General features: G+C 37.0%; 1 protein-coding gene across 3 annotated transcripts in view; it reads left to right on the plus strand.

The window, feature by feature from the left end:
* The window catches only part of LOC121327195 (pre-mRNA 3' end processing protein WDR33-like), a 67,263-nt gene that overhangs the window by 16,752 nt on the left and 27,061 nt on the right, over positions 1-23,450 (plus strand). For 2 of the 3 annotated variants that reach the window (XM_041271062.1, XM_041271063.1), the window contains exon 7: positions 7,192-7,289. In XM_041271062.1, coding sequence (XP_041126996.1) covers positions 7,192-7,289 — 98 coding nt within the window. Of the gene's footprint in view, positions 1-7,191; positions 7,290-7,706; positions 8,843-23,450 lie in introns of those variants that run through there. The other variant, XM_041271064.1, reaches the window with a different exon arrangement.

The raw sequence follows: 23,450 nt of genomic DNA on the forward strand, positions 1-23,450 counted from the left end.
AGTCATCAGTTTGTTTTAAGCTTGACCTCTTCAAAATGCCTGTTGTATTATTTTGTCTGAACTGCAGGGTTGCCCCAAAACCCACTTCCCACCTCACTAGTCAATCAGTTTTGATGCCCCTGCTTGTAAAGGATATAGGTCTTGCCTTTAAGAGACAGGGTAAGATCCATCATTCCCTCCATGCTTGTGAGGGTATCACTCTATCTGGTCTCTTGTTAAGCCTCCCCTGCATTGTTCAGTAGGTTCATACACAACTCTGTGGCTTGTTTTATTACAATTTAAGACTTGCCATGGATCCATCCCTCAGCTTTAAGTATACTTGTCTGAAGGTGTCATTTTTAAAACATACTGGATCTTTCAGCCCTGTTTTTAAACAACCTTCTAGAACCCTTCTTGTGAAGCTAATATAATGAAAATCATTGCCAAAAGAACTGCTGTTTTATATTCACACTCTGACTGAGGATATGCTAACCATTAACTTTTTTTTTTTTTTGTTCAAGCATTAAAACAAGTGTCAGTACAAGATAAATTTGATTCCAGTCATAGTAAGTTCCAACATTCACCAAAATTCACCATGAAGACCAAATAAAATTACTTTATCTAATGTGTTTGCATTATGGTTTACTATCAATAATTTGAGTCAACAGTAATGACAAAAACAACGCGTTGGACTGGGGTACTTCGTAATACAATATGTTTTAAAATAGCAGTTTCTGTATTAAAATGAAAACTTCACCGGTTAGAATAAAATGACAATAGAATGTAAATACCGAACCCCCCTTTCAACACACAATACAATTCCATGTTTCTGTTTTTGTGGAAGGGATGCTATTTTATTTTAAATTTTAGTACGACAAACTCAATGTTGATAGGCATAGTATAATTGTTTTTAATGTTATGAATTAAACTGTTTACACAACCACATTGTACACAACACAAATGTTATAACATCCAATACTTGCACATCCAGAAAATCAGAGAGGCCTCCTATTCTTTCGAATTGCATGGACAGTGCTAAACATTATTTGCGGTGTTTAAAACTGAGCCGCTTTGACTTTGAGCAAAGCTAAAGCCTTCGCTGCTTGTGTATTAGTAGAGGCTAGGGGTGCTGCTGCCTTCACTGCAGAAATGCTCTTGCAGTGTTGATGCACTTTGACAATTCATGCTCTTTGACACTATCCACTTAGTTACTTGTTACTACCACAAATTGTTTATTTTTATTTTTTTCTCTTGTGTATACAACCGACAGTATATGTTCTTGTTGGTATTGTCAAAAACAAGCCATTCCCTCGTTTGTCCGTTGTCATGAATTATTCATTTTTCGTCGAACTTGCAAACCCTTACATATTTTTCTTCCAGTTTTAGACACAGGTGCATTCCACTTAAAGCGGATCCTGTTTAATACATAGTTTTCCTGTTCCACAGGCAGATATTTTGCGCAAATAAGGCACAACCAGGGTAGTAAATGAGTCACAGCGGCATTTGTGACGTCAGGCATGAAAAACTGTTGTTTACTAGTATTCTTACATGTTTTTATTGGCACAGCCATTGTGCAGGAGGAATCAGTGTGGTCACTGGTTTAAGTCCCACCTCTGCCACTGACTCGCTGTGTGACCCTGAGCAAGTCACTTAACCTCCTTTGGATGAGGTGTTAAATCATTGTCTTATTGTAAGTGACTCTGCATATAATGCACAATTCACAGCCTACCTCAGTAAAGCGCTTTGTGATGGTGGGCCACTTTGAAAGACGCTATATAAAAATAGTCGTTGTTATTACAATTTAACATATAACATACAATTTTAATTACATTTAGCAAAAACATAAATTCGTAAAATGGTACAACTTATTACATACTTATTATATACAGATGTGTTTTGTAAAAAAATTAATAAAATAATAATAAAATCCCATTTTTTAGCAGTTAAGCTTTCTTGTATTTACAGTACTAGTCAAAAGTTTGAGTACACTTTCTGGAAACTAGGTTTTTTTCATAATTAACAATGTTTTATGTCGTATATGTTTCTGTAAATACTTGAAAATGAAAACACATGTTACAATATACAAAACAAAACATAAGGAGTATCAAAACAATGTTCAAGAAAATTGAAAATTGTCTCTAAATCTTGGATTCCTCAAAATCGCCACCCTTTGCCTTAATAACAGCCTCACAAACACGAGGCATTCGGTTAACAAGTTTCAGCAGGAAATCACCCGACATGTCTTCCCAGCTCTTCTGCAACAATTCCCAGAGATGTAGGTCACTTTTGGGTAGCTTTGCTTTTGACTCTTCTGTCCAGTTTGTCCCATACAAGTTCTATGGGATTGAGGTTTGGAGACTGGGCAGGCCAGGCCATTAGATTGAGTTGTCCTTCACTTTACTTCTTTGCCAGATAGTTCTTGCACAACTTTGAGATGTGTTTCGGGTCATTATCTTGCTGAAGAATGAAGGACTGCCCAACTAGCCGTAATCCTGATGGAATGCCACACATGCAGAACTCATGCACTCGCCCTCTCTGCTTCTTGCAAATACTCTGCGGTTGGAGCCAAATATTTCAAATTTTGACTCATCGGTCCATAAGACTGACTTCCACTCCTCAACCGTCCAGTTTCTGTGTTTTTTATCCCAGGCAAGTCTCTTCCTCTTATTCTGCACTCTCAACAATGGTTTCTTTGCAGCAATTCTTCCAGTTAGGCCAGCTTCACGCAATCTCCTCTGAACAGTTGATATTGAAACATCTGTACTTCTAGTAGCATTTAGCTGAGACTTGTGACTCGAGTGAACTTGTTCTCTTATTCTGAGGTCACCCTTGGCCTGCCTGACCTTGTTCGGTCCTCATGAGTGCCAGTTTCTTCAAATCGTTTGGTCTTGGCCACAGAAGTTACAGACACTTGCAAAGTTCTTGCGATTTGTCTTAAAGATTGACCTTCATTTCTTAAAGTAATTACACTCAGTTCTTTGCTTAACTGAGCCTGTTTTGCCATTTTCTTCTCCCTTACATTCAGGAATGACAAACTTGTGCCTGTGTTACCTATATTTATAGTAATCATGGCCCCTCAACTGTTAACAATAACTGGTGACAAAAGGTTCATTAGGTAACATGCTAGTTAACTCAGAGAACATCTAACAAAGACACTTTTATATTTAGGCCAGTGTTCTAACTCTGTTATATACATTTCAGACTTTTAACTGACTTGGGATTCAGACTGAAATCCCCTTGCTTTGGGTGACTGTTTCATTGAAATTGATGAGATTTACATTCATTTAAAAATTAAATTTGAATGCAATTCACTTATGATTATCAGCTTATATAAGTACATGGATCATATAATGAAATATTAAATGTTTGTAGACAAGTTTATACAGTTAAAAGCATAGATAATCATGATAAACCTGGTTTCAAGCAGGTGTACCTAAACTTTTGACTGGTACTGTATATTTTAGGTACTTCTGTTCGCAGTTGCATACATTTTTTTCAAATTGTGTTTACAACATACTTCATTTATACAATACTGATTTCCATTGTGCCTTAGAGTCTGTTATAAGTATGAGTGCTCCTGTAATTGGTCTTCGTCCATATGTTTTCTTTCAGGGGGCTTTTTGGTAACTTAATGTCTCCATATGATGTGTATACAGATCGCTTGATTGCAAAGTGTACAGTAAAGTGTTATTTAAACTCTAACCAAGCCAGCCAACAAGCAAGCAAAACAATAAATTAATTAATTAAAAAAATTAAAATTAAAAATGGATCCGCCACTGTGGTGTGTAAGTGTGAAATGTACCCGCCGCAGACCAAATGAACCCGCATTCAGGAGCTAATTTCGAACCCTTCCAGTACATTATTGAACTTTGCTTTTTTTTTTTTGCTATGTCATGTAATATAAAGTATTTATTTAGGGCTTCTAATTTTAGGTTTTAACCGGTAAAACACCTCAGACACAAAAATTATTAAATCGGAGTATAAGCAATAAACACTGGAAAAACAATGCAAATGTTTACTCAATTCACATTGCCCTCCCCTTTCCCATTTAATAAATAAATAAGTAACCTGCTTTTTCCAGTGCAGCTGGGCAATGTCCCTCCTTCCTGACTTGCATCTATCATTGATTTGTTCTGAATACTTTAAACCCACCACAACTACTGATTGACAGCACATTCCTACGTTTCTGTTGGAGACTCTGCTTGTGAGATTTAAAATGAGATTACAACTAGGAATGGAGGCTTGTTTGCAGGATTTAAAGCTGTATTACAGTTAACCCTTTAAGGACCCGGATTGTTAACACAATCATACTGAAGTGGGCTTCTAGGACCGCGATCATGTGAACACGACAAAAAAAGCAGTTCGTTTTGATGACTTACAGGGCCACCGTACTTTACGGTACAGGCTTGAAACACATATCAATGGACAGGGGAGGGACTGATGCTCCCTTCCTGAATTTTTTTTTTTTTTTTTTTTTTTCCCCCCCCCCCATGTTAGTTTTAGTGTCTAAAGGGCGGAGACAAGCAGAACAAAACATCACAGGAATTTAAGAACTAATTTTAAAAAAAAAAGGGGGGGGGGACACTAAATCTGGTGTATTTGACTTGAACATTTATTCTGTCATGATTTTGTTTTTTTTTTACAACATTTATACATTTCAAGAAATGAGTGGATATAAGCATATATATCTTTTCATGAACTAAATGTATCAGGTATGTTTTTTTTTTCTTATTACTGATAATAATGAAATGAGTAATTATTATTTATAAATATTTATTTTGAGAAAATAAATCAAGAGTAGTGTCCATTATTGTTTATAAAGTCCATGAGAATAAATGAGTATTGCAATCACTGAGATGAAGCAATGTCTTGTAATCTACCCAAACATCAATATTTTTCAACAAAACTTTCAGGAAGTTTTGTAAGGTCCCTCGGCTCATAGAATAACATGTTTTTATACATGTATCTATAAGCAGAATAAAAAATAAAAAATACCTTAAACGAAAATGTAACATTTATATGGTTTCTGAAGTACTTTATAATGTTCCCAGAGTGTTTTGGTAAAAAAAAGGACACCATTTACAAGATGCTACTGTAAAAAAAAAAAAAAAAAAGATTTTTTATGAATTTGTATAGGAAGAGTCAACTACAGCCAAAAAACCTGGTCCTGGGGAGCATCCCACTGAAAAATGCTTGGTCCTGAAAGGGTTATGGTACGGCAAAATAGAATTGCAAATTGTGGCGAAATGTTAAAATGCCTGCACACAAAAAGTTGGAAATTATTCAAGCTCTTGAAAAAAAGCTGTTGTCTGGTAGCTGGGAATTACTGCATCCGAAACAGTTTCCTACAATATATAAAAAGCGAAAGCCCTCCCAAAAAATAAACATTTTCATAAAACTCGAAAATAGCAAACAGTTAACACTGAAAAATTACATTAATAAAAACCGAGAAACAGAAGCCCTAAATATTATATATGAGCATGGACATTTTGTTTGTGCATTATGGTTCTTGCTTTCTGAGAGTCAGTCCTTCATTGCACTCCCTGAAAACTTGTTCCAGTTGGGATCAAAATTCTGTCAAATAGGACATCTTGCTCTAGGTAACTAGAAACTATGGATGTTTCTCAGTCTGTTAATACATTTGATTTATTAACCTTTGGCTTTGAAAACCTGTCTGTAGATGCAGGTCTTGAATGCCTCCAATGTTACTTTTACCTCCTGAATCTCCTTTTGACTTTTGTAAAAAGTAATTGTTAAACACAAATCATACAATTGTAATGAATATTTGTAACACAATATTTTACACCTTCAAAATTACAAAAGAAAAAATTGCTTCAATAAAGTTCCCCTGTGTCCACATGGGAGCTGAATGTCCCCTTATGTCATTTCTCTCTCTCATCTCTAAAGAACAAAGTTTACAGTTTTGTAATGCTGCAGAACAACAAATCAGTAAGGTGTAGAGCTTTTGCCAGACATTACAACCATTTAGTAGTAGACTCAGCAGTTTGGACACTCCATATTAGATATTTGGCATCATGTTCCGAAAGGACCTCTTACCAGAGCCTAATTAAGAGGTCCCATGTTTCAATCAACCTTTGTAGATTCAAAAGTAGGAGTTTTGTAGTTTTCTGGAACCTGCCTAATACCATGCTTTGAACAATGGGCCATTCCACTATCTAACCTGTTAATAATTAATCCAAATGCCATTTAGAATATAACTTTAAAAACTATTCACACTTCTCCCCTTCTCATTAGGTGTGAGTCCCAATTCTACAGTTCAGTGACAAACTGCTTTAAGGTCATTACTATGCCAAAAAAAACACTTAACATTAGACCATGCTGCCTCCCAGGCGCATCATTTCCTAGTGACAGGACCAAATTTCTCCTCCTCTCAGCTCTAACCACTGTTGCTTCCCTTTAATCACTGGGACAACATACACCCATGTCCCTCTTTTCTAACTTAAAGGCCTTCCTTGTTTCTAGTACCTATGCTTTAACCATTAGAACACGCTTACCAGTCGACCATGCTGCCCTTCAATCCAAAGTTCCCAAATCTGTATAAACCCGCTTCCAGTTGCATGTAAGCAAGCAATATTTTTGAGTTTCACAGGTAACCTCTTTTTGTTGGTGAAGTATTATTTTTTTAGCAACATACAACCCCAAGGCTGTATTTTTTTGTTTAATTTAAAATAACATGTAATTATGCATAAGCTGTCTAGTTCCAAGGTGATGTCGACTAACTGGCTACACAGTATATAGAATGATCCAATACCTCCATTCCCTAGGCCCGTTTAAAAAACACATCAGAAGTGTGACTGAAGGCAAAGCCTAAATTGTGATTGTGATTATATCGAAGATGCTAAATAAATAAATACAAGTTCTCCAGTTAAATATCAAGATCCGGTATATTTGTCCCGAACCAGGCCAGAGTCTAGTTCTTGGTTTGTAAATTGATCCAGTGCATTGTTTTCTCACAAGACTGGGCAGAAAGGGGCTGGGGTCCAGTTGTTGCAAAAATGATTCCTCTTAAATGCAGGCACTAAAAGATCTGGGTTCCATTTCTAACATTAGAAGGTCTGCCCCCTAAACAGACAGAACCCAGTTTGGTGTTTGTTGCATTAAAAGATCCAGTGGCTCTGTCCTAGAGAGGGACTGAAGCCTGTCTGTCCTCCTGAAATGCTGACTTCTCTCCTCCCTGCTATGTGTCTTCAGTTTCTCACCCACGGATAATAAATTTGCCACTTGCTCCGATGATGGAACCGTTCGCATCTGGGACTTTCAGCGGTGCCATGAGGAGAGAATCCTGCGAGGTATGTGTATCCCACAGCACCACACACACTGCGCCGTTGAGTGTTTTGTACTGATTTTACTTACGACGCACATACACTACGTGCAAATCCACATGCATTCATGTTATACTTTGTTTCCCTACTTTATTGCCAGCATGAAAGTCTCTGTTTTAGTAGCTTAACTTTTAACAGTAAAGTACTGGGCTTCTCTGTAGAGCTGTTGCACGTTGCAATAGCAATTAACTAAATATGGTCCTCGGTTTATGATTAGAATGTACTTTATGCAAGTTTTGGACAAGTAGGAAGTGGTTGATGATGCAGCAGAATTCAGGCATTTTCCTAGTCTAAGATAATTGTCACTCCATATTGAGTATGAAGAAGGAGTGAAACTTAAGTTTTACGCAATATTTGTTATTAATTTTTTTTTTTTTTTTTAAGTATGTTTCCTTAAGTACATTTGTGCAACATGAGACTAAAAACTGGGGCTGAACCTATGTGAATCAGGCTTCCCAAAGGGAAACCATGAAGAAATAAAAACAACTGTGTTCAAAATTCAAACTTGTTGGTCCAATAAAAAGGTATCCTTCAGTAAAAATGTTTTTAAAAAAACTTCTTAAACTCTGCGCTATTATAAGCTACATGGACAAAAATACAAGCAAATGGTCATTCAACCAGCCACACTTTTTGCACTGGTCAGAACCTTTTTTTGCAGCATTCTAGTCTTGTGGGAATTTCTCTGAATAAAGTAATTGACAGCGGCAAGAGATTACATTAAACCAATAAAATGTTGACATTAAAACCTGGAACAACTTTCCTATTATTAAACTAACTTTATTAAGTAGTAATTATGAAATGCAAGCATTTTAAGTTGGTGCAATAAATACAAAAAAAAAAAATAATTCTAATGTATCGGTATGTTTTACATCGGTCGTCCATTACGCTATATTGTACAATAAAAATGGGAAATCTTATTTGATATTCATAAATGAAATATTGAAATGATGAGCCTTAAAGTATAAGGTGCAAGTATTAGGTTGTGTGTAATTGAAAAGCAGGGTAATTGTATTGCTATACCACTTGTATCATCTTTTCTTTTGGAATTTAAATTCAATTGCCATTTCACAGTATGCTGCCGTTATCCACCATTGTGCATACTTCAATTTAGACAGAGGCAGAACATTGAAGAGTATTGCACACTGGAACCACACATTTGTAGTTTAGGTCATATGTCTGTTTTAGGGATTTATATTTGAGAATTAGAAATAAAAGTGACATTTTTTTTTCAGTAATTGAACTTCTCAGTGTGTTTATTACTGTACATGTATCCACTCAAGTGTGCAAAGTGATTCTGCTCCATGCCAATTTCATCTTTTTTTCACCCTACTATACGAAAGATCAGTTTTCCATGTTATAGTGTAAGCATATGTGGTGCTATAAAATATGTACTGTATTCCTTCACCTTTCAAAAAAATGTATAATAAAACCGCTGTTCGGTGAACCATATTTGAAATTCTGCAGATTTGCTGATTTTTATCTTTACACTTAGTAGTATAGGGCCCAAGATCCTTAACTGATTAAAGTGTTAAAGAACAAGTTTGTATGTCAATCAACCTTATTTTGTTTTGTTGGTATAACTGAAGGGGTATGAAAACATAAAGTTGCACTTTTGGTTGTCTTTAAGCTATAGATTTTGTTGCGTCTAGTTTCAGTTGCAGACCTCTGCAAACTTTTTTTCAAATGAGTTTCAGAAATTTTATGTAATAAAAGCAGTATCTAAAGTATGTTTCATAAATGTAAACGTGTGAAAGGTTATATACCTGTATTTGCCATCCATGTGTTCTGAAAATCAATTCCACAAACTCCTCCTACATTTAAGCCTACTAACTGAATAGATTAAACATATTGAGATTCCAGTAACTAACAAGATCAAAAGGTCACTTGGCATGAGAATGCCACCTGGTGCACCTCTTTGTTCATTACCTTCTGGTATAATTTTTTTTTTTTTTTTTTTTTTAAGCAATAATTCAGAGTTCCACGTCACTGACACAGGGTGGCATGTGAAGTGGTGGAAATAAGACTAATTGCACAGCAGCCAGGTTTTACAATACTCATCCTTGTTTTGTAACAAGCTCATGTTTGTCCCACAATAAAACCTTAAATGGCTCCAACTGTGCAATGATTGTTTTATTACAATCCCAGTTAGACTATTTAGTCATGACCACATTTAAATTAAGCCACAAAGCCCTTTTAAGCCAGATAAATTGTCTTGCAGTAAGTTTACCGTCTGTCTGTCCATAGATCTATTACACTTGCATTTTTACATTTTCCTGTTGTGGTGATCTATTTGTTTGTGATACTGATAGCTCTGTGTTTTATTTTTCTTCAGAATGTAATCCATTCCATGTGGATGGCAGTGTTTCTAGAGCCCATGCCAATATTTTATCTTTGTCATAAAGCACATGCTTCCAGTTGAATCCAAAACCTTTTGACCCTTTCAGTTCAATTGTTTCAATTGTTTTTCTTGAGCTGAAGCGTGTATACATGAACAGGACAATTATATATATACTCTACCATACACTGGGAGCTAGGAGTCCTGTGTTTCCAACACCATATGTTAACATATGGCGCTAAGATAAAGTGGGATCTTGAGGTCTGGCCAGGACTAAAGGGGTTAAACAGCATAGTGAATATTTATTTATTTATTTATTTATTTTTATAATTGTTTTCAAATTCTACAAAGCAATTAATGTAATTTTGGACTTCACAGCATAGATAATTACTAGCATGCAGGTAACAGAATATCGACTAGTTCATATAACTTCACCTAATACTGTTGCTTGCATCCTATGAGATTTTTATTTATATATATATCTACACACACACACACACACACACACACACTACCGGTCAAAAGTTTTAGAACACCTCCATTTTTCCAGTTTTTATTGAAATTTATTCAGTTTAATGTCTCAATGTACTCTGAAATTAAAGCATAGAACAAATAAACAATTGGAGACAAAAAAAAAAAAAAACATTAAATCTAAATTTTTGACTCAAAGTAGCCACCTTTTGCAGATATAACAGCCAAACACACTTGTGGTATTCTTTCTACAATGGAAATCAAATATTGTTTGGAAAATTCTTCCCAACACTGTTGCAGAAGTTCCCACAAATGTGTTGCACTTGTAGGTTGCTTTGCTTTCACCCTTCTGTCCAGTTCATCTCAAACCATCTCGATGGGGTTTAAGTCTGGAGACTGCTGGCCATTCCGTAATTTGAAGCCTACCGTCTTGTTATTTTCTTCTAAGGTAGTTCTGACATAGCCAAGAGGTATGTTTTGGGTCATTATCTTGCTGTAGGATGACCCCCTGACCAACTAGGCGTATACCAGAGGGTATTGCATGGCGCTCCAAAATGCTGTGGTAGCCGTTTTGGTTCAGGGTGCCACTCACTCTGTGCAAGTCGCCGACTCTGGATCCAGCAAAAGAGCCCCAGACCATCACGCTTCCTCCTCCATGTTTGACAGTTGGTGTTACACACCGGGGAACCATCCTTTCGCCTACTGGACAGCGTAAAAAAAACCCTGCGTGATGAACCGAAGATTTCAAATTTTGTTTCATCGGTCCACAAGACCTTCTTCCAGTCTTCAGTAGTCCACTGGCAGTGCTTCATGGCCCTCGCAAGCGTCTTTTTCGTATTTTGCCATCTTAGCAATGGCTTTCTTACTGCCACTTGACCTGTCAAACCTGCAGCTCGAAGTCTTCTCTTCACAGTTGAAACTGAGACTTGCTTACTTCGACCAGTGTTAAGCTGTTGTCCTGTGAGCCGCCTATCACACAAGCTGTTGACTCTCAGAAACTTGTCTTCTGATGCTGTTGTGGCTTTGGGTCTGCCAGACGTCTTCCTGTCAGTTTCCTCCAGTTTCCAAGTGCCTTTTGATGGTGTAGGAAACTGTACTCACTGATACCTTGGCTTTCTTTGCAATTTCTCTAAAGGATAGACCTACACTTTTAAGGGTTGTAATGGTCTGTCTGTCTTCCTTTGTTAATTGCCTTTTTCTCCACATGATAGCAATATACTACTTCCTGCAGTACAATACTGTCCAAATAATGCTTAAGAGGGTGTAGTAACACAGTCTGTTCCAACGTTCTTTTATACAGACAGAGTGGTTGTAAGTAATCAACAAAAGTTGGGACACCTGTAGGAATTGTTAGCATCAACTTTCAAGGCTTAACTTACTTCCATTGCTGCAGAACAGCTGTAAGTTGTTAACCCATTACTTGTTCCCTGAAAAAGGCCTTTGTATAACTCTGAAATGTACATTATTTTTCAGTTTTTGGTAACCTAAACTTTTTTTTTTAACCTCTGGCAGTTTACCGCTTACCTTTGTACCATTTCAGGTTGTTCACTGGACTTTAACTGCTTAAATTTCAATAAAAACTGGAAAAATGGGGGTGTTCTAAAACTTTTGACCGGTAGTGTGTGGGAGGGTGTGTGTGTGTGTATACAGTACTGTGCAAAAGTTTTAGGCAGGTGTGAAAAAATGCTTAAAGTAAGAATGCTTGGCCTTGTTTCCACGTCGGAGGTGTGGCTTTCTGTCCGCAAGTCTTCCATGAAGGCCACTTCTGACCAGACTTCTCCAGACAGTAAATGGGTGTACCAGGGTCCCACTGTTTTCTGCCAATTCTGAGCTGATCGCATTGCTGGACATCTTCCGATTGTGAAGGGAAGTAAGCATGATGTGTCTTTCATCTGCTGCAGTAAGTTTCCTTGGCCGACCACTGCATCTACGGTCCTCAACGTTGCCCGTTTCTTTGTGCTTCTTCAAAAGAGCTTGGACAGCACATCTGGAAACCCCTGTCTGCCTTGAAATTTCTACCTGGGAGAGACCTTACTGATGCAGTATAACTATCATGTGTCTTGTTGCTGTGCTCAGTCTTTCCATGGTGTATGACTTTTTACAGTAAACTGTCTTCAGCAACCTCACCTTGTTAGCTGAGTTTGGCTGTTCCTCACCCAGTTTTATTACTCCTACACAGCTGTTTGTTTCAGTTAATGATTGTGTTTCAACCTACATATTGAATTGATGATTATTAGCACCTGTTTGGTATAATTGTTTAATCATACACCTGACTATATGCCTATAAAATCCCTGAGTTTGTGCAAGTGTACCTAGAAGAATTGATGCTGTTTTGAAGGCAAGAGGTGGTCACACCAAATATGGATTTGATTTAGATTTTTCTTCTGTTCACTCACTTTGCATTTAGTTAATTGATAAATATAATCTATTAACATGTCTATTTTTGAAAGCATTCTTTACAACATTTTTTCACACCTGCCTAAAACTTTTGCACAGTACTATATATATATATGTGTGTGTGTGTGTGTCTGTGATTAGAAATTAAACATTAGACTACTAAGGATTTGTCTTATCCTGTGCGTAGGTCACGTGTCAGTTCAAGCAGCTTCACTTCATGGTCTTTTCACCCAAACTGTACAAGATGATATCTCTTATAATAATAACAATAACAGTTCTCTTTCATTATCAGTGGTCTCCTTTTTCTGGCATTATTGCAGAGAAAGATCAGAAACTGAGTTAAAGTGCAAGAAGAGATTTTGTACTGTAGTGCTGTCTTTGAATGCAGTGCAATCCCTCTATAACCACTTCATTCAGAGCTGGTCTGCTGCATATGATCAAATACAAGCAAACAACCAAAATACTCAACAGCAGAAATATATAGTGGAATGTGTTTATGCGTAGGAACATGAAACAAAATAAGTTTTCCGATGCTTCCCTATTGGAAGCTCATTTCTAAACCGCTCATCCATATTTATCAATCCGCAACAAGCACAGTACAGAAATCAAAATAAAGACATGGACATTCAACAAAACAATGACAAGAAAAATGAGGGTCAGACCAGAAAGAGAAGAATGTAAGAGAAAAAAAGAAAACCGACAAAGCACTGGAGATGACATCTTACTAATTTATATTTGAATTAGGAGTGAGAAACGAGAACTACGTACACAAAAAGCAATTGGAGAGTCAGTTTGTGCTATTGGTAACATCAATTTCATGTCCAATGTATTTCACAATGATTGGTTTTCATTCCTGCCTTTACAATAATTACTGGCCCAAACCAGTTTGAGAGACTCATATTATTCTGTGATAATAGATTCTAATCTATACATTAAGCATTCCCACAATGGAAGCTTGTATGAATTTACAAATACATAACCTTAATGTTTGGTACACGGCTGTCTCTTGATTTGTTCATACTTAACTGCTATTATCGGTGTTGTCCAAAGTTATCAACAATGCAGATCCCTTCACAGATCCGTTTTGTTTCACCTTTATTGATATGACATTCTTTTTTTGATTATGCCCCTATGATGCTTTGTTTTTGTTCACAAAGCTCTCATTTCTTGCTTTGTTTGTATTACGATGAGTTCTTTTTCACTTCCAGTTCTGCAGTTTTAACACTACCACTTTCAAGCTGTCATCTGAAAACACCATTATCATTTTATTTTCTGTTCTATATAAATATATTTACTGGTTGACTTTTTAATTTCTAGAGCAGAAACACCATGAGTCAACTGCAGTGTAGTCCTCTTGGTTTGCCCAACAGGGGTATTAATACCTAGTTCTCGCTGGAATGCTTGTAAAAGATATGGGATTGGATCACTTCAGGAATCCATTCTGTTACTTCTGACCTAAGAGTTTACTTTTTACATTATTGATCATATTATGTGAGCCAAGATAAGTTGAGTTTTCCCTCCTAATTTTTATTTAATGCTAAATTAACCCAGGTTAATTTGCTTTACCACTAAACCAATGAATACAAACACACAAGTTGTTCCAGGATTCGAGCCAAGTGGCACATATTTTTTGGTCAGGACGGTTCAATTAAATTGCCCCTGTGAATGATTTATGTCTTTCCCACTGCTCTTCAAACTATCTGCTCAAAGTGCTCGTACTAACGTTGATGCCACTGATGATCCTAACTGCAGCTCATTGGGGTCATCAGTTAAACCTACGTGAAGTTTTATGCTTATTTACAGCATACTGAACCAGACCGTTACAAAAAAAAAAAAAAAGTTCCACATTAAGTGTTAGTCCAGTGCATTGGAGACTATGTTAGTCCGCTAGCTCCCCCTTTTCTCAATATTTGCTTGCAAATGTAGGTAATGACTTGACACAAAAACTGATCTTTCTGTTCCTTACGTCATGGGCCAGGATATTCTACTTATGCATGTGTGTTTTTTTTTGTTTGTTTGTTTGTTTTTTTCATTGAGCATTTAAAACTTGCAATACTAATAAAAATTGACCATGGTAATTTTCTGTTTCACATGCCCATACTATGCATTTACAGTGTTTTTTATTATAATTTTTTTATTAGTTTTACTAATCTTTGCCATACCCCCCTGTGCATCGCACTTAACATTATTATTTTATTTAAAACTTTTTAACCTATAAGAAACAAACTGAGTCTATGGATATTAACAATGGAACAAATGGTGCAGTTTCACAAAAATGTGTTACTTGATTTTTTTGTCTACTGTATTCTTGACATTGCCCATGTAATGTATGCAGATTATTAATCACAATTTAAATGGGGAATGTTTTGCTTATTAAAATAACATACCGGGACTCCCGAGTGGAACATCCAATAAAAGCGTTCCACGTGGAGTGCAAGATGTGCCCTATAGTCTGGGGATCGCAGGTTCGAGTCCAGGCTATGTCACAGCCGACCATGACCGGGAGTTCCTAGGGGGTGGTGCACAATAGGCCGAGCGCCGCCCGGGTAGGGAGGGCTTAGGTCGGCAGGGGAATCCACGGCTCACCATGCATCAGTGACCTCTGTGGACAATAGGGTGCCTGTGGTTCTGCAGTGAAGCCACCAGATCTGTGTTGTCCTCCTGCGCTATAGGTCTGGTGGCCTCGCTGTGGATCCGCAGTGTGTAAAATGATGGATTGGCAGGAGCACGTTTCGGAGGACGCGCGCTCCAGCCTCCGTTCCCCGAGTCGGCGGGGGGGTTGTGAGCGGTGAGCCGAGGATACAGATAATAACTGGGTTCACTAAACTGGGAGAAAACTGGGGTAAAAAATTAGAGACTACATTTTTAAATAAATAAATATAATAACACATAAATGTACTTTTAGAATATTCAGAGTACAGCCTTTATCAAACCGGAATCAAATCATAAACATGTATGCAGAGCACAGTGTGGTTATTACTGTAGATTGTCCTGCTAAAGTACACAGTTTTAAAGCATGATTTGTGTAGGTTGGTGAATTCCACTTACATCAGGTCCTCAATGTTAAAAAGGAATACAGTGTACATTATGCACACTGTATGCCATTGAAAAAAACATTAATTGTGTAAATAAACTATGTAAAGTGGGGGGAAAATAATGTGGTCTAATTCTGTTTGCAGTACTACACAAAGAATGTTTCTTCAAAATTTGTTAGGAGATCCTGCTTTATTTTCTAATTACTGGTCTACGGGTTGGTTCCCATGATCAGTCTTGACTTGTTCAATCAGCTAAACTAAGTAACTGGATCTTCTGATTACTTTGCTGCACTTGGGACTCCTTCTGCTCAGTTTAGAATTTTCTCGTCCAGAAGTTATTCTGCTTGAAGTGGACTAAACTACAGGTATGCGACAATCAACCCCATAAGTCTTTGTGCGAGTGTACAAGTTAATTCACATTTCAGCACAATATGTAGTTTTCTAAGATATTGGCACAGTTAGACATTAGCACTTTCCTTCAGTACTTTTAACAAATGTGTTGAATCTTTTTCAGTGTTTTTTTTTTTTGTGTTGAGCAGTAGCTGTGTTTTAAGGGGTAGAAAAACACAATTGAGGACAATGCTATATCGTATTTATTATTATTTTATTTGTAATTGCTTTTTCTTTTGTTTTTGCTGCCATTGCCGGTAGTTTTGGGCTGCCCCACCCAAGGTATCCTTAGCTAGTACAAGAGAAGTGCTAACCAGCAGTGGTCTCCACTGTGGCACTTTTAATTTTAAACCCTAAAAAATTACTGACTTGTTTCAGAAACGGCGTTGTCGTTTAACAAATAAGTGACAAATTATATTGTAGAAAACAGAGCTGTTTTATAATCAAGCTTGTTTTGTTAGGGTACTCTTAAGTTCTCCTTTTTGAATACACAAGGGATCTTCCTGATATTTTCATACAGCAGGAGACTTGAATTGAATCGTAAGAGTGTTATTTGCCTCCGATCTAATTTAAAATAAATTAATTCTGCGTGACCCAACCCAATTTTATCTTTAACGGCACCCGTGTTCTGATGCAAAAGATGCGAGTAGTTATGAATCCGGATGGCTGCTTCAAGTTAAAATCTTCCTCTGTCTCTGAAAGGTTGCACAGTGTAACAAAAGATTACATAAATAGGTAAACATGAGTTACCCACCTTCCACAAAATCTAAAACTGTGAGCACTTAAAATTTAAAGACTGACATAACAGACAAAAAAAAAAACAACAAAAGTTTTTTTTTTCTTGAGTTGGTAAAGCAGCTATTGCATCATGTTTGTCAGTTTTAGTGACAGTCTTTACCCCTTTCTTGTGCATTCATTCAAAGCCAATGACAGAATGACTAGGCAAATGGCCGAATAGCCTCCTCTCATTTGTAAACTTTCTTATGTTCTTAAATCACACTGTTCCAAATTTTGCTACAGCGAGATAGAAGTAATTATTTGAATTCAGCGGTGTGATTTTACATTTTGATGTATTAAAATCACCAAGGCAAGAGTCTCTTTTTATACACAAGAACACTGTGATTTTTTGCATATTGCACAGAAGACATTTGCTAAAATATACTGCACTTGTTTATCTGTAGTAGTTCTTGTATTTTTCATTAGTGATTATACACAGCTGTCAAGGACAGTTTCTTTCATGTTTTGTTTCTAAACACATAATTGGTAGTCTCTGTCCATACCAGCTGCTGTGCACATGCAGAAATTGACGGATCTCTCTCTGCGTCACAGCCAAACTTAGCAGGTCCTGCCAGCACTTTGTAGGTCTGCACTGGTAGTACAGGTTTTAGGGACACAGTTGGGAGCACAGTGTAAAAGTTAAGCTTTACTACTTCTGACCTAATGGAAGAAAAGCAGCCTTTCAGAGAAGGTTTTGAGTCTTTTTGTAAGTAATTTACTCTCCTATTACATACTCTTCAAATGTACAATCCAACATTACCTTGAAGGCATGAGTACTTTCAATAAGTACTGTACATACTTTAATGCTAACTTATGGGGTATGCATTAGTACAGCTTTACATTTTAATTGTAATGTTACTTTGAACTGCTGTACACAAACTTGGTCTTACAATAAAAACTTCCCTTTCCTGATTTTCCACTTGAAAAAAATCCAATAATATATTTTTCGTAGCCTTTTAGTCCTGCCTTAATATAGTCTGGAAGATGCTACTCTCGATGTAGTTAGACTTATTGGTGAACGTGTTTCTTGCCATTCCTAGGCAGGCTACAATTAGCTGTCCTGGCATTTCTATGATCCAGGAAACTTGATAACATGCAAGCTGTTCAGCAAATTTGGTCTGCATATTTTTTATGCATTACGTTTAAATATCATACGTAATTCAGTTTTTCAATGCGTAAAACACCCAGTACGCATCTTGAGAAACCTTATAAAACTAATATTTTAAAATGGGATTGTGAGGAAATAACCTTTGTAAAGTCCCTGTTACTTCTGCTAATAATATTTTATCAGTACGTGTGTCTCCTTTCTTTAATGCACATTACTCATTCACCTCTTCCCCAATCTACACTCCATGGTGCAGACACTTCGACCCATCGTGCCAGTCTCAGTTTGCTCTGCACAGCTCAGTAATCGCTTCACCGGGCACTGCCCTCTGCACACTCCCATACTAAAGATTTGATCTTAGATATTCAGATCCAGGATTAATGCTAGTCATGCTCCATGAAACCAACAGTAAATAAATAATATAAACCTAACATTGAAATTGTTTTCAGTTGAGACACATATAATACCTTTAGATTTATTACAATAGTTGCACATTTCAGTCTTCATTTAAGGCGTCCTAAAGTCATAAGCATGGACAAAGTCTTTATTTTTTTTTTTTTTTTTTTGTTGTTGTTGTTTATCTAGTAATACTAAAAGAAATGTTTAAAAAATCTGTTTTTGATAATGTCTTTTATGATGTTTCTTTTAGTAGTACTGCATTTTACCATTTGTACAGTAATGGGAGAATATATGAATATAACAGACTATATGTTTTATCACCGATTCCTGCATTTTTGAAATGCAACCAGATCAGGACTGGAGATTTCAGGTGTCAGTGCTGTTGTCAAGCCAGCCTCCTTTTTTTCACCTGTCAAACAAGAAAGAAATAAATGTAATGAAATTACTAAGCCTGGACTCGTGGCGTGACTGACCAGTATGGTTGCTAAATCATGATGATGATGGATATCCCAAGCTTTCTTAACTCACCGGTAACGCTTTTCCTGTGGGCCCCTTTCAAAAAAACAGAAGATCAACATGAACAGAATTCGAACCATGCTGACATAGAAATAGACACAAGATTTAACAAAACAATTTAGCAGGTTGTTAGAATCAGTAAAGATTGTTTCTTAATACATTAACCAAAATGTAAAATTACTAGTTTCAAGCCCTCAAAGCTCTCTTCTTCAGGTGTAAGTGGAAATTTAAAGTGATCAGAGTGGGTCTTGGTTAATCCAATGCAAGATCTAATGCTATAAGAGGGAGTGTAATTTTTAGAGACAAGTGCTTCCATTTGAGTTTTTTTTTTATTATTATTCTTTGAAACAGGCACAAAACCCAGAATATTATATGTACTGTCTACCTTTCTCTTTACTTAGCTAGTTAGTTATTTGTTTAAAGTATGCAGAACCACTTGAATAAACAATGTCCCAAATTAAAGATTAAGATTGTACAGATTACAAAGACGAAATTATAAAATAAAACATCCTACATAGAGACTTGCTAAGGACATTCTTCAGGATGAGTTGTGAGAGTATCAGAATATGGGGATATATACAGACACATGTCCATTTCTATGTACAGTGTGTATGTCACACTTCTACATCTATTGAGAGAATCGCTTCTCTAATTGTGATGGAACCTGGTCATTCTTTGGCACTTGAGATAATGATTGTCCGGATATAGTAAAGCTCCTGTCTGGACATGGATGTGATCCATCTCTTATAAATCAGATCTAATTTTGTATTCCCACCATGGCAGGGGATTTAATACTAACATAAATGGAAGCTGAAAATGGGTGAGTTTTGTTCCTATCATCTAATTGGATTCTTTGCTGTGATTTTATAAATTAAGTCTTTCATAGCACCAGGTTTACAGATACTTAAATACTCACCATGTATTAACTTGCTACTGCTGGTACTTGATGCACAAGGTGACAGTAAATTGCAAACTAATGTTCTTAACTGGGGCATTTTAGCAGGGGATATCTTTTATTAAAAAAAAAAAAACATGCAAACATCTTGATAAAGTGGGCCAACTGTATTTCTTTTTTTAATCATCTTATCTTGCCAGTTAAAGGTCTCTGTGAGGGGAACTAATATGTTTTTGCAAACCTACCGCTATTTCCACTGCTAAAGTGAAGCCTTTCACATCGACTAATTATTTTTTATATTAAAGTCCTCGTACAACACCTAATGGTAACTTCAATACCTAAGACACCTTGGATTTGATACATGCATAATCTGTTCACACTAGCTACATACTGCATGATAAGGATGTATACAACTGTCATCTAATCCATGCTATACAAACCTGATATGACTTCAATCATAAAAGATGTCATGCATATGTGAGATGCAGTAATTGTGTTAAACCAGATAGGACATTACAGCACACATGTGCTTTTATACATGAAGAATTGCAGTAAGGGCTGCCAAAATATTTTAACACATAGTCCAGGGAACTCTCAAACATTTTACATGTATTAAAGTTAATATTCTATTGGTTCAATTTATGAAGATAATTTAGAAACAAAAAGCCATTTAGAAAGTGCTGCCTGGAGAATAATTGAAATTCACTGTTCTAATTTACTATTCAGGTTAAATCTGTTTTTCTGCTGATTGTCCCCATTGGAGATAAGTGCAGAGAATCAGAAGCAAAAAGCTATTGGCTCTGTCCTTTTGCAACACAAAAACAACATTATTTCTGTCATGTTTAATTAAATGTAACTGTTCAGCACAATTACATAAGTGGTTAGGTAGATATTTTTAAAAATGCAAGCATGAGATAGACAGCCGATGGACAAACAAACTCTATATGCCCAGATAATGATACTCTTGATCAGGTCCTTAAGGTCCCAATTGCAGAAGCTATTTTCTACATATATGTAGGTGGGACAGACAGATGGATGGAGAGCCTCCATATACCCTGAGGACATAACACACTCAATAATACGTGCTAAAGAATGTCCTTGGTAAGTCTCATCACAATTGGACATGCGGTAAAACAGTTGGACTGACTGACAATCAGCCTTCATATACCTTAAGATTGTAATATATAATGCATAGCTAAAGAAGGTCCTCGGCCAAGTGATTCTCTAAGTTATATGCAAAACTGTAAAATGAGAAACAATAGACTGACTGACAAGCATCCATGCTTGAGCCCTTAATATCGTCCCATTAAACTACAGAGCTAGCACTGTTCTAGAAATACTTCAGTGAGAGGAAACCATTACATTTCCCCCCAGCTTAAGCAAAACTGCACATGCTCCATCACCTCAGGAAAGCAGGACGATGTTTTAAATCTACCTTCAACAAATAGAAGTTGTTGTCCCTTGTGCAACACTGTAAGGGTGGGCATCTAAGCCCATTGAGTTGAATAAAGAAGCCAGGGTTGTTCACATACCATGAAGCTCATGACCCTTCAAGAGAAACGCAGGGTTAGAAACTCACTCGAGCTATTGTATTGTTTTAAGTGGGGAGGAGCCTGAGTATGAGAGCAATCAGGCCCTTTAAATAAATACATTGTTCTACCCCTATAACTACGTTACCAACTCCACCTAGTAAGAACCTACAGACTAGGGCAAGGCTTTTTCATGCTGTGGTACAGTAAGTGTGATCAGTTAATTCTGAGTTGGTTTAGCAGGGACCTGATTAAACATATTCCTGGCACCTGGTCATTTCAATAATATACAGCACCTAAACAACCATGGATCTGAAACCTAGGACTTGGTGCAGGACTAGTGTGAGTTTCTAAGCCTGGTTCTGTCATTCAACTTAACATATACATAGCTGTGCTGTCAGTGGCTAAATATTCATCTTATGCTCATCTCAGTACATCAGCAGATAGGGTGAACCGGTTGTAATGGTTTTATTGTGTCGAATTGTCAGTCCAGGATATGGTATCTGTTTTTGTCCTGGTGGATCCACCAGTACATGTTCTAGAAATAAAACCTCTCCATGCAGAGAACCAATACACTCTGTTCAACAGAATATAGTGTTAGTTGTGAGACATATTCTGATCGTGATTTAGTGATTTTGTTTCAGAAGCACAGACGTGTTGTATAGTTATCAGTTGAGTGTGGTTAAAGGATACAAAATAGATATGATACCTACTGAAAGGCAAGTTGGTAGTTTCTATCCCATTGCCTGCTCAAACTCTTGCCCACTGAATGTCAAATATCAGCAAAGAGAACCACCAGAATGAATTGTTTTACTAAAGGGTTGTACACACTGAAAACTTGTTACTATGCCTCCTGTACCTTCTCGAGGACACTGCCACATAGCAAAGAAAACCACTTGGTTTGCCTACTTTCCATTTATGAATACAAGAAGAAAAAGTTGTAACCGTTCCAAAAAAACAGTGCTGCTGTTTTATTATAAAGATCCCTATTCACTGGTAAAAGGATTTTATCAGAATTACTAAGTGTGTGCTGCTCTCGGGTAACTGTTTTTCTGTTTTTCTCTTGCAAAGCTGTCCCTTTTTTTCTCTCATGTTCACACTAAATGGTTCAATCAAAAAATTTCTATTTTTCAGCAGCTCCACTGCCGATATACACTGTGAAAACTAAACAGGAAAACTGCCAATCAGTTATGCTAACTACTTCCAGGTCCGTCATGCTCTTGGGCCTCCTTTCCAGACCTGCTCATTCCCTCTCTTGCCAGACGCTGCATGAGAAGTGGCAGCGATTCCAAAAAGCTGGTCAAAATCAGCTGGGACAAGCAAGGACTTTTAGTTCCTATGCCTCCAAACAATGTCAGCTGATACCAGGAAAGCCAGCAGAGCTGAGTCTGTTAGTTCTGGATTTGTTTGTTTTGAGTGTGCTTTTTCATAGCTGCTTGTTGGTGCTTTGTAATACAAAATATCTTGTCATTTGGGCTGTCACTGTCTGACTCTAGAAACTAGAGTCTAGGCTTTTGTGGAAATAAGCTTGCTTGTGCAGGTTTCTTTTTCTGCAGTTTCACAAAACATATTGGGTACTGTATCTCAGCAAGGTCCAAGTACTGAGACAAAAATCTCGTTTTGCTTCTTCCCATTTTACTTTTCAGAAGCCCTTACTATATTTTCTTTCTCCAGGTATAGGGAAACTGGAAAAGAGTAACACAATCCTAAACGCATAAAGAAGCCTGCTATTTAGGGATGTTTTAAACATATAAGGAAGCCTGCTATTTAGGGCTGGTTTTAGGCCCTTCATGATGTTTGTCGAATAAGTCCTTTCTGGTTTTACACACCTACCTGTTCTGGTGCACCAGTGCTGGGGCAGTGTGGGGCCCACAGTTAGCTCACAGGCTTGTCAGCAGGAAAAGGTGTGAGGTGGGAATACAAGCAGTTATACTGCCTAGCCCGGGTCTCAGCCATTTACAGCAATACATGTGTGCCATTTTTCATCTTTTATCAGTTGATGGGGCGAACTGGAACCTAATTAGAAGGCGCCCTTAGTATGATCAATTTGAAAACATAATGCCTAAATATATCAAATCTAATGTAATTTATACAAGTTGATATTCTAATAATTATTACTCACTGGCTGACTTCTTGTGACAAGTAGCATAACATTTACAGATTATACTCAAAAGACATGAATAAGAAACTCAAAAGAAACAGTATTGAACTTTCTTTGGTCAGCAGTTTTTCCATCTTCCCACATTGTACCCAGCAGTTAGTTAATTTGTTTTAAGCCA

Source organism: Polyodon spathula, chromosome 14 (assembly GCF_017654505.1).
Source record: "Polyodon spathula isolate WHYD16114869_AA chromosome 14, ASM1765450v1, whole genome shotgun sequence".
Classification (NCBI taxonomy): Eukaryota; Metazoa; Chordata; class Actinopteri; order Acipenseriformes; family Polyodontidae; genus Polyodon; species Polyodon spathula.